The sequence below is a fragment of the Scyliorhinus torazame genome, chromosome 6 (assembly GCF_047496885.1).
Source record: "Scyliorhinus torazame isolate Kashiwa2021f chromosome 6, sScyTor2.1, whole genome shotgun sequence".
NCBI classification, from domain to species: Eukaryota; Metazoa; Chordata; class Chondrichthyes; order Carcharhiniformes; family Scyliorhinidae; genus Scyliorhinus; species Scyliorhinus torazame.
In genome coordinates this window covers 213,094,171-213,106,672 of record NC_092712.1, presented here as the reverse complement: position 1 = coordinate 213,106,672, position 12,502 = coordinate 213,094,171, and the positions used below count along the sequence as shown (strand labels likewise).

At 45.0% G+C, this 12,502-nt stretch overlaps 1 protein-coding gene across 5 annotated transcripts in view; it reads right to left on the bottom strand.

Annotated features, from left to right (window-relative positions):
* Positions 1 to 12,502, bottom strand: part of LOC140425258 (secernin-1-like) — a 159,353-nt gene that overhangs the window by 60,453 nt on the left and 86,398 nt on the right. For 3 of the 5 annotated variants that reach the window (XM_072509378.1, XM_072509376.1, XM_072509377.1), the window contains exon 3: positions 2,670 to 2,851. In XM_072509378.1, the coding sequence (XP_072365479.1) occupies positions 2,670 to 2,851 (182 nt within the window). Of the gene's footprint in view, positions 1 to 2,669; positions 2,852 to 7,405; positions 7,774 to 8,349; positions 8,481 to 12,502 lie in introns of those variants that run through there. The other 2 variants (XM_072509379.1, XM_072509380.1) reach the window with 2 other exon arrangements.

The following is a 12,502-nucleotide window of genomic DNA, read 5'->3' as shown; positions in this document are numbered from 1 at the left end:
GGTGATGCTCGAGAGGAATCGGGGGGAGGCGGGGCTTGCCCTGCCAAATTTTAGTAATTATTACTGGGCGGAAAATATTGGGATGGTAAGGAAGTGGGTAGTGGGGACGGGGGCAGTTTGGGAGCTGATGGTTGCACTTCATGCAGGGGCACCAGCTTGGGGGCGTTGATAACGGCACCTTTGCCGTTCCTGCTGGCGAGATATTCCACCAGTCCCGTGGTGGTGGCGGCCCTGAGGATCTGGGGTCAGTGGAGGAGGTACGTTGGTGCAGTGGGTGCATCAGTTTGGTCCCCAATATGTGACAACCGTTGATTTACTCCAGGTAGCTTAGATGGGTGGTTTCAGGTCTGGCAAAGGGCGGGAATTGAGAAGATGGGGCACCTGTTTCTGGAAGGGAGCTTCCCTAGCTTGAGGGCGCTGGAAGAGACAGGAAAAGTTCGGGCTGGCAGCAGGGACTTTCTACAGGTGCGGGACTTTCTGCGCAGGCAGATATCATCCTTCCCACTCCTGGCACTAAGAGCGATTCAAGATAGGGTAGTGTCTGGGGGCTGGGTGGGGGAGGGGAGAGTCTCGGACATCTGCAAAGAATTAATGGGGGCGGAGGAGACGCAGATAGAGGAGCTGAAGCTTAAGTGGGAGGAGGAACTAGGGGAGATGGAGGACGGCCTATGGGCGGAGGTATTGAGCAGAGTCAACGTGACCGCTACTTGCGCAAGGCTCAGCTTGATCCAATTTAAGGTGGTGCACCAGGTGCACATGACAGTGGCCCGGATGAGCAGATTTTTTGGGGTGGAAGACAAGTGTGTCAGATGTGCGGGTGGACCAGCGAACCATGTCCACATGTTCTGGGCATGCCCAAAGCTTAGAGGTTCCTGGCAGGAGTTTGCGGATGTCATGTCCAGAGCATTGAAGACAAGGGTGGAAATGAGTTCAGGGGTAGCAATTTTTGGGGTGTTGGAAGACCCGGGTGTCCAGGAGGAGAAAGTGGCAGATGTTCTGGCCTTTGCCTCCTTGGTAGCTCGGTGACGGATATTACTAGCTTGGAGGGATCCTAAGCCTCCGAAGTCAGAGGCCTGGTTAACCGACATGGCGAGCTTTCTCGGCCTGGAAAAGATCAAGTTCGCCTTGAGAGGGTCAGTGTCAGGGTTCGCCCGGAGGTGGCAACCATTCATTGACTTCTTTGCGGCGAATTCATCGTCAGCAGAGGGGGGGTTAGGGTAGCATAGAGTAGGGGGTTAAATTGGCAGGCCTTGGAGGGACGGATGTCGGTAGTTGCATTATGACAATTGTTCTTTGTACTCTTATTTTTTTTATACTGTGGTTGTTTGTAATGCCAAAAAATACCTCATTAAAATTGTTTGTTAAAGAAAAAGTCAGGAACCCCATTACCACACATTTAATTATCTTTAGAGGGCTTCCCCAATATAAGGTTTCACGTCAGTGGGAATTACAATGGGTACTGGCAAATGGTCCCCACCAGGGAAACAGGCAAGCAGAGCCCCAGAGCGCAGAACCCTGACACTGTGGGCTGGGAGAAGTGTTCCCGTGTCCAATGGATAGGGGGAGATGGGTCCCTTTTTAAATTTAAATCTTTTCAGATTGAGGCACCCTGTCAGCAGCTGAGATTGCTGGTGGTGTGGCTCATTCAGAGCTCACCCCGCCAGGATGACGTTGTGGATCCTGTCCCTTCAATTTTTTTTTCAGAGCTGAAAATGTGGTGGAAAAAGCCAACAAGGCACTGGCCTCTGCTTTTCAAGACAACACAGTGAAAAAAGAATCAAAATTCTTCCCAAAGTGTTTCTCTTTACACAGATGATGTCAGGCCTGCTGATAATTTCCAGCACTTCCTGTTTTTATTTCAGATTTTCAACATCTGCAATAATGTGCTTTTACTACAAAACCTGCTAACATGAGGACCAAGAGGGGCAGTTCAGTGGTCAGCAGCAGAAAAGTTCAAGAGTGATTGCAACTGGACACTTGCCTTGTTCAATCGTTGCAAAGTAACAATCAAACTGAACAGAATATTTAACTGCATTGACACAACCGAGCAGGTCACCACAATGCTATATGGTGCTCTGGTCAAAACTGGAATACTGCATTCCATTCTGCTCATAAGGAGAGCAGAGAAATAGACAAGATCTGAAAGCAATGTAGTCATGGGTCAAAAACTGACTGCCCGCTAACCAAAGCTGATGTAGGGAAATGGAGTCATTCATTTTAAATCTCAAAAACAGTTGGGATTGGGTTGCGGGGAATTTCAAACACCACTCGGACGTGCTTCAAATCCATCGCTTTCATTTTCAAATAGAGGTGGGATGAGGGACAGGAGGCCATGCAACCGACTCTCAGGAGGCAAGTTGGACACTGAAACCTTTTTAGTAAGTTAAGTGGCTGCATTTCAACTAAAATTGTAACCTTGTTCATGTCAGCCAGGTTTCCCTGGCCTTGGGAAACCAGACAGGAGAAGGGAAGGGGAAAGGACTTTCCTGAGGCAATGCCAATTTTTGCCATTCTAATATATAATCAATTCCTTAAAAAGATCTGTATTCCAGCCAGTAGTTAGAATGCAACATCTCTATGTTCCAAAACAAGGCATTTTGTTAATTTTTCAGAGCAGGAAAAAAAAAAAAATCAAAGGACTTTTGCTATTCTTTCCAATAATAAATTACCTGACAAGATCCGTCCCAAGTAATGCTTCTGTCTCTGAAGCGGTCTCTCTGGTCACCACAGCCCCATTACCAATACAGACTCCATGGTCGTTGGCTCCCATTTCTGCCCCCCACATCCAGGCTGATTTGCTTAGTGTTACAGCAAGTGTCCAAGGTGCTTGATCAATAGCAATATATGTACACTGCCGAGACAAAAGAGATGAAAGATCAGTCATTCACTATCCTTTAGCCTGACATAAAGGATCAGTCATTACTGGAATGCATCCTAGGTTGTGGAGGGAAGCAAGGGCCCAAATTGCAGAGGCCCTGGCGACAATCTTCCAATCATCTTTGTATATGGAAGTTCTGCCAGAGAGCTAAAGGATTGCAAATGTTCTACTCATTTGGAAAGAGTTGTACAGTCATAAAGTGCAGAAAAGGCCCTTCAGCCCATCGAGTCTGCACTGACAAGAACTAGACCTAATCTCATGTTAATCCCATTTACCAGCACTTGTCCTGTGATGATGTTTCAAGTGCTCATCCAAGTGTTTTTAAAGGTTGTGGCATTTCCAGCCTCCACTATAATCTTTATTATGGTCACAAGTAGGCTTACATTAACACTGCAAAGAAGTTACTATGAAAATCCCCCAGTCGCCACACTCCGGCCGTGTTCTGGTACACTGAGGGAGAATTCAGAATGTCCAATTCATGTAATATCACGTCTTTTGGGACTTGTGGGAGGAACCGGAGTACTTGGAGGAAACTCACGCAGACACGGGGAGAATGTGCAGACACCGCACAGACAGTGACCCAAGCCAGAAATCGAACCTGGGACCCTGGCATTGTGAAGCAACGGTGCTAACCACTGTGCTACCTTCCCAGGAAGGGCATTCGAGATTCTCACTACCCTTGGAATGAATTTTTTTTCTCAAGTACCCGTGGAATCTCCCGTCCCTCATCCTAAAACTATGCCCCCTTGTGATTGGTTCCTCAACCAAGGGGAATAGCTGATTCTTATTGACACTGTCCAAACCCCTCAATCTTATACACCTCAATCATATCCCCCCTCAGCCTTTTCTGCTCTATATAAAACAATCCAAGCCTATCCAATCTATCTTTACAGCTCAAATGCTCCATCCCAAGTAACATCCTGGTGAATCTCCTCAGTACCCCCTCCAGTGCAATCATTCCCTTCCAATAGTGAGGTGACCAGAACTACACAGTGCTCCAGCTTAACCAACATTCTATACAGCTCGAACATAACTTCCCTGCTCCCATATTCTTTCCTATATTATGTGACAAGACTGATAAAGGCAGGTGTCCCATTTGCCTTAACTATTTTATTCACCTGCTCTGCCACCTTCAGGGATCTGTGAACAAGTACCCCAAGATAGATTACCAGCCTCTAGTGACTCAAACAGCCTTCTAATACCACACTTTGTCCTCTCACGAAGCTAGTTTTGGATCCAGCTCAACAGGTTTCCTTGAATTCCATGTGCTTCAACCTTCTCAATCAGACTCCCATATGGGACCGTGTCAAAGGCTTTGCTAAAATCCATATAAACTACATCAACTGCACTTCGTTCATCCACACACTCGGTCACCTTATCAAAAAATTCTATCAAATTTGTGAGGCATGACCACCCTCTGACAAAGCCATGCTGACACATTCCTAATCAACCCATGCCTTTCCAAGTGGAGATTAATTCTCTCCCAGATTTTCTCCAGTAGATTCCCTACCATAGACACAAGACTCACCGGTCTGTAATTCCCTGGTTTATCTCGACCTTGAAAAGCGGGACCACATTATATGTTCTCCAGTCGTCTGGCACTTTTCACTTGGCCAGAGAGGAATTAAAAACTTGCATCAGAGCCCCTGCAATTTCCTGCCTCACCTCCCAGAACAGTCTGAGATACAATTCCTCCAGGCCTGGGGATTTGTCTATACCTGGCTATACAGACAGTCAGTAATGTTGGTAGTGGGAAAACTTGACTTAATCCAGGATGGCAAAACAAATTTATTAAATGTAAATTGAGTCTGAAGTAGTAACAGAGAGTACTGATCTGTATATGGGCTTTCAAAATGCATTTGACCTAGTGCCACATCAGGTATCTTAGCAACATAAAAAGGAGCAGCGACAGTCTGGACACAAAACTGAAGGGATAGAAATTGGAGAGATGATCGCTAGATTTTCATCCTGTAGTGACGTGTACTGTGTCACCGTGCGCAGTTATGATATTACATTTTTTAGAAAAAAAACTTTCAAAGGTTCTTTGGACTGGTTTAAAGACAGTTTCAAAATGTCTCCAAGCCACCAGACAGAACTGCGAATATCAGACTGGGTTTTCTCTTCCAAGAGGACAAATCCTTAATTTAATTATGGTTCACTGTGGTCTTGTCCAGGAGATAAAGTTTTGTCGCTGCCTCATTGTTGGAAAGTAAATTATTGAGGCACGATCAATTTGGCTGGAGACGAAGTTGAATCAAACTGAGGCTTTATTAGTCTCTGAAGTGTGGCCTCCTACAGCAGCTGACGAAATGGTTGCGAGCTGAAGGCCACGCATATTTATAACCCGGCTCCTGGGCGGAGCTAGCATGCAGGGGCCCAGGTGAACCTGTAGTGCAGGTTCTACCGTACAACCCGTAATAAAGGAACACAGTGGTTTACCACAATTATGCCTTGGTCAGATGAAACGGCAAGTACCACAGGTGAGAGAAGGGCTGGTTGAAGGGCTGATGCCTTACTTGAGAGACGATTTGGCATCTTGCACAGGTCACATTACAGCGGCCATCTTAGCGTGCTTGCTAAGAATACAAAAAGGGCAAGGAGCTACAACGTAGGCATCTATCAAGAGCCATCTTGAAGCTTTAACCCAGAGAGAGAGAGATAGGCATCTAAAACAGCCACTGGTCTGCTGTCGAGTAACTAGGCAAATAAAAGTGTCATTCCTGCAGAACGGAAGGAATCCTCTCTCCATGTAAAACTTGCTAAGCTCACCTGGTAAAGTTACCACTAGTAATTCAACAGTGGAAGCCATCACAGCTGCAGAGACAACTTAAGACCAAAGAGAAAATGATGGAAAATCTCAGCAGGTCTGGCAGCATCTGCAGGGAGAGAAACAAGCTAACGTTTCGAGTCCAGATGACCCTTTGTCAAAGCTGGAGCTATTTTCTCTCACTACAGATGCTGCCAAACCTGCTGAAAATTTCCAGCATTTTCTCTTTGGTTTCAGATTCCACCATCCGCAGTAATTTGCTTTTAGCCACAACTTAAGATCTTTACTTCAACCGAATTGTTCCAATTGTTATAAATATCGTTCCATCTAATCTTTACGTATACAATTTAATTTTAATAACTTAATTTTTTTTATGTAGCTTCCAGAATATTAGAATGAAATAATCTAAACCGTTCCTGGATTCTTTTTACATTGAATGAATGAGTTACTCCCACGAGTAAAATATATACATTCGCTTAACAATACATTGTTCGTGGACAGCTTTGGAGAAACATTAAGCATCCACTTGGAAACATTGTAAACAATGATGAGCATAACAGCAGCATTCAGGAGACATATGAACTGATGAACTGGGCAGATGCAATAAATGAAATCTAATACTTTAAATTGATACATTTTAGAATGAAGAAGGGCAAAATAAGCTAAATGATGTGATGTTAAAGTGCATGCGAGAGAGAGAGAGAGACCTAGCAGTATGCGTACATAAATCTTTGAAGGTGGAAGGACAAGTTGAGAAGACTGTTAATAAAGCATACAAGAATTTTTGGGTTATTTGAGCCATAGCATACAAAGTTTTTAGGCCTGAGCTACAGAAGTATGTTCAATTTTGGGCATCACACTTTAAGAGGGATGCCAAGATCTTAGACCAGGTGCAAGAGGAGATTTTACTGGAATAGTGGGGTGAGGAGACTAGTTGGATGCAGAGACTGGAATTGGCGGGGTGGCTCTTCTTCGAGCAGTGGAGGTTGAGGAGAGACTTTATGTAAATATATTTACTGAATTTCAGGAACAAACAGCAACAACATCAACACACAAAAGTACAGAACTTATAGGTTTAAAAAAAAATCGGAAAAGTGATATACACACTGAACTGTAACCATCAAACTATTCTCATTATAATCTAACCCCCTTAAGAGTCGACCATGTCCAGCTCTGTAAAGAATTAGATAAATGGCTGCCACCTCAGGTAGAACCTCCTCACCGAGCCCTTCATGATATATTTAATTTTCTCCAGGTGAGGGCAGCATGGTGGTGCAGTGGTTAGCACTGCTGCCTCACAACGCCGAGGACCTGGGTTCGATCCCGGCCCCGGGTCTCTATCCGTATGGAGTTTGCACATCCTCCCCAGATCTGCGTGGGTCGCACCTCCACAACCCAAAAGATGTGCAGGGTAGGTGGATTGGCCACACTAAATTGTCCCTTTTGACATCAAATCATCCAACCAGATGGATGCTTTAGGTGGTGTAGGTGATCTCCAGTTAAGCAATATTCGCCTCCTGGCTATCAGAGGCAAAGGTGAGAATGTCTGTCACCATCCCCGAATGGAATGCAGGTAAGTCAGAGACCCCAAATATGGCTATTAGTGGGCAAGGATCTAAAGCCACCTGTAGAATCTTAGATATTGGATCAAAAAAGGAAACCCAGTAGCTAGCAAACTTAAGACAAGACCAAAACACAGGAGCGTGATTAGCTGGTGTAAGTGAGCAGTGATCACACTTGTTCTCCACATTTCACATCACCTGTAATTTGACTTCATTGTCTAATGTTGCTTCATATCTCCAGTGTCCCGGGTTCAATTCCCGGCTTGGGTCACTGTCTGTGTGGAGTCAGCATGTTCTCCCAGTATCTGCGTGGGTTTCCTCTGGATTTCACCCAGTTATCGGCAGCTCTTTTCTTCACCAGGTCCACTGGTCTTCGTATAGTTGAATGGAGTCACCTTCCCATTTTATCTCCCGGTGCTCCCTGGCCCAGCGAAGGACCTGTTCCTTCCTCTTAAACTGGTGGAACTTAACAATAACTGCACGCAGGATTTCTCCAGCACGCGGTCTCAGCCGTAATGACACGATTTGGATATTTTGTCTCCGTGAACGATTTTCCAATTCACTCAACTTAGTCCTAAGGTTTTTATTAGTTTCCACTGATGACAGGCCAGGTTCCAATGCTGTGACTGGATAGAGCGGTCTCCACTTTTTTTTTCTTCAAATCATGGCCCCAGTGTGATTCTATAATTACACTCATATTTTCCAATTTTACGGACATATGAGCTAGAGCTCCATCTACTGACCTCTTCAACTCATCCGCTAAACGTAGACGGTATTTTGCCAATTCAGCCGCTACATTGCGGCTGATGTCGGCGGCTGTTGGCATCGTGGTCTGTGGGGAAGGAGAGCCCCCCCTCACCGTCTTGCTAACAGAGTCCAGCGAAGCCTGTTTATTTTCTATTTTTATCTTTTTGGGGCATTATCTTGGAGTTAGGGTGCTAAATATAGGGATTGAGAGAGGTTTTATTATAAAAAACTTTTGCGAACAATCACTGGGGCTTAAAAGGCAACTTTTGTGCAGAGAGCCTCCTCATGCTTCTCCCTTCCTTACATTCATCACCGGAGGTCCGGTTGAGGAGAAACTAAAAACCTTAATAAAGTAATATCTGTGCTAGAGCACAGAGAATTAATCTGATTCCTACCTCCTTGGTGGAGACATCCAGACTGGAGAGATTGAAGAGCTTCGTAGAACAGAACATAATGTTCTGCAAATGTGTGGTGGCTTCCTTCTGCTTTGCAGCAAAGAGATTGAATCGCTGGAGAGCCACAATGCATCCTGTTTTACGCTGCTGGCTACTGCAAAGACATCAGACGTCTGACCACGGGCACAAACACATCAAATCATGTCATCGTACTGTGATATGGTACGAATTAAGTAATGGCATGATGGGAAAACTGGTCAATGGGAAGACTGGTCAAAAGGTTTGATGCTACACAAGAAAGACTGAAACTACTCATTCCAGCTCCCTAGGCCCAGGTAAAGAATGCTGCCCTAACTATTTTCAGAGCTGTATGGCCATAGGCCAACTCTGCATAACTTGAAGTCTGAAAAGATCAGCGAAGGTCGAGCCATTCCAAAACACCGGACCGCGGCAACTCCTGATAAAACTAACTCGTCATAACCCAGGGCCGTAGGAATTTAAAACAAAGATAGGTTCAGGGAGAAACAAGTCTATTCCGACCTTTCAATGTTCCCTCCGAGGACTAAATAATGGTATGAGTGACATGACCAAACATGGTCTGGTCTTTGCTTCCGTTTGTATTTCCGATCAAACTCCTGACCAAACCGTTGTCACATAATCTTGATAAAGTTAATGTATAAATATTAAGCTAATTCTCCGCAAAGCGCGGAACTTGTGACAGACTGAGCAGTTTTGTTGACACCCTCTGACTTCAAGTTTCAGCCATTACTGCAAACAGTTGTTTTCGAAAATCATTTCGATCAGTTTTTAGGATCACAGCAAAGATTGTGGGATGGACGTTCTGCAGCCTTCAACATATTGTTTCTATTTCTAATGTGTACATAGAGAATAGGAGCATTCGGCCCTTTCAGCTAGTTCCGCCATTTATTATGATCTTGGCTGATCATCCAACTCAATAGCCTAATCCCTCCTTCCCCCCTGTAGAAAGAAACATAGAAAATAACTGGTACGGTAAAGTCGCTATAATCCCAGGTGACCATGGGCTGCTTTCCCCTTTGAGGGAGAGAGCTGACTGGTGATGTTGAACCTGAAGATAACCATACCTCGGGCAAGGGGCAACATGGGCATGGGGCAAGCGGAGAAGCGGAGCCTTCATGAATCTAAGCTACACACTGTAGCTCATCAGCCTGTGTGTTGCATTAGTTATTTGGCATTTCTCTAGAGCTTATATTTAGCGCCTTTATAGACTTGATGCTTGGTTGTTGATTGTGGGGGGCTGCTAGAAGGCTTGCATGTGTAAGTTATTTCTGTTTGACAACAGTGGAAATATATCTCAATATTCTCATGAAACCAGTTTTCCTCAGGGTAAGAAATAGGATCCTTGAGAAATCGGATATATAACTTTTCGGCCTGGTAAATTGTTTCGCTGGATCTTTAGACTCAGCTTGGTGCGGATAAGGTGGTGGTCTGCCCAGTCAGCTTCTCGTATCACACTTGCCTTTGCCTTCTGTCTGACAAACAATATTCAACAAGTTGCCAGCTCTTAGATCCTGGGGTATGCCAGGTGTCTTGAAGTTTCCAGGTGGATCATGGTATTAGTTATGGCAAAGTCATGCTTGACACAAAAGTAGGACAATTTCATTTGAGTTTTCCTTTCCAACTTCAGGTTAACCGAGGATGTCTGCCCCTCTGTGGGCATGTCCAACTCTGGCAATGAAATCACCCATAAGAATTTTATTACCTTTCGGGATTGATTGTTGGAGATGGTCCAGATCATCATGGAACCTCTCCTTTACACCGCCATGGCCCGACACTGTGGGGACATTTGCACTAGAATGTTGTAATGTCTTCCATGTTGTTGCTGGGAAGGCATAGGATCATCAGTCATTTATTGGTGCCCTTGGGGAGGTTTTCCCAGATGCTTCGCAAACTTTTTCCTGAAGGCAAAACCAATCGGTGCTCCCATTTGTTCAAGCTGGCCTGCTAGTTTTGTCTCGCTAAGGGTTGTTGTATGCACACCATATCAGCCAAGTTACTGGTTACTGGAGCCGAATGGCTTTCAGGTTAATTGTTCGTTTGATGATCGAATAAGGTCAGTCGGTTATGTTTGGGGACTTGTTTTTATCATCTTCTGCAGTTTCTTGTCATTGAATTAAGTCCCTCCAGCCACTGTGTGCTGGGAAGTAATTCAAGTAGGGGACTTTGTTCAGGCCTCATTTTATCAGCCCTTATTGTCATAAGTGAATGGGCAAATATTTGGCAGATGAGATTATAATGTGGGAAAATGCAAACTTGTCATTTTGGCAGAAGAACAGAAAATCAGTATACTATTTAATTGAAGGGAGGTTGAAGAAACTGATGGTAGAAGGAGCTGAGTGTTCTGGTACATCAATTACAAAAAGTTAGAATGCAGGTACAGCAAGTGATTGGAAAACAAATGGGATGTTGGCATATAAAAGTAGGGATGTTTTACTGCAGATGCCTTGATGAGCCCAACGTCTAGAATACTATATACAGTTTTAGTATCCTTGTTAAGAAAAACATAATTATGTGAGAAGCAGTTCAGAGAAGGTTCACTCGATTTATTCCTGTGATGGTCTCTTTTTAAGGCTGAACAGGTTGAACCTACACTCATTGGAGCTCAGAAAAATGAGAGGTGATCTTATTGAAACATAGAAGATCCCGAGGGCATTTGATAGGATAGATACCGGGAGGAGGAGTTTCCACTTGTGGAAGAGACTAAAACCAGGAGACGAGGAGAAGGCTTTTCCTCCCAAATGGTCATTAGTCTGTGGAATTCTCTTTTCCAGAAAGCCTTGGAGACTGGACACTGGGTCATTGAATTAATTCAAGGCAGATTTTAGATAGACAAGAGTGTTATAGGGTTATGGGGGTAGATGGCAAAGTGGAGTTGAGACCACAACCAGATCAGCCATGATCTAACTGCATGGCAGAGCAGGCCAAAGGGCCGAAGGGTCTACACTTGATCCTCAGACCAAAGGTCTGAGGGCAGCTGCTGGGTCATCGCACAGTGCTACCTGATGCTAATAATGCTTCCAGGTACATCTAGTAACTGACCATCATCTAAGAACAACCTACCCACAGTTTTAGGACTATGACTTGCAGCATGACTGCACGTGTCACGTTGCCCACTTCATATCACTGCAGAACTTGGTTGTATATCTGTAGGCTGCACTCGAGAGCTAAACCTACACTAAGGAATTTGATTATAGTGGATGGTGTGTTTTGTAGTTTGATAGCTACAGTGGATAGTGCAGGGCATGTCTGCACTTTCACTCTTTGCCACCATCCACATTGCATTGCCATTAAGCCATGTACGTTGAAAGTACCAAATATATTTGTAGGTGCCATAATGGATTTTGTTAACCTCTACCTCACAATGGAGGGACAGATCTTGTACGGGGGTTGTGTAGCGCACAAAGATTGACTTGTTCACCGCAGTTCAGCAACAGACTGGCCTGCGGGGGAGAACTCCTGGTTCTTATACGCCGCCTTCAGGGCGGAGCTAGGGATCAACAGCCAACCAGGACCCGGGATCTGTCAGCCAATGACATCACGGCTTCACAGTCCCACATGACCCCTAATGCATACTACCACAGGTTGCCATGACTACTATTGTATGTACAGTTGAACAGCTAGATGTCAAACGTAAAATTCCGAATTCTTCAGATGGTTGACCGTCTCATCAGCTGGATGTCGGGCAGTGAGACCACCACTGAAGCACAGGCCGGGACATTTGTCGATTATATGCACCATGGTTTGCATTTCCCCACAGTTGCACAGGGGTGAGTCACAGTGTCCTCAGTGGAAGAGGTTGTTGTGGCAGGGTCTGACACAAGTGCAAAAACTGTTTAGTATGACCCAGTTGCCGCATGGGAGGTTGAAGCCTGGGATTTCCAACGTAGGATCATCAACTAAGTGCTGATTCTGGGCTGTATTATTGATGTTGTGCCACAGGTCCTTCCACAGGTCCGCAGAGCTGCCTAGCTCGGGGACATTGGTCCAGATTGGCCACCTTGAAATGAGGCATTTGCTGCATGTGTGGATGATGCGCACCTTGCGGAATACAGATTGGTCTATGGATAGTGCATAGTCCACAGTTGGTTGGATAGGGTGCAAGATAATCCTCTCC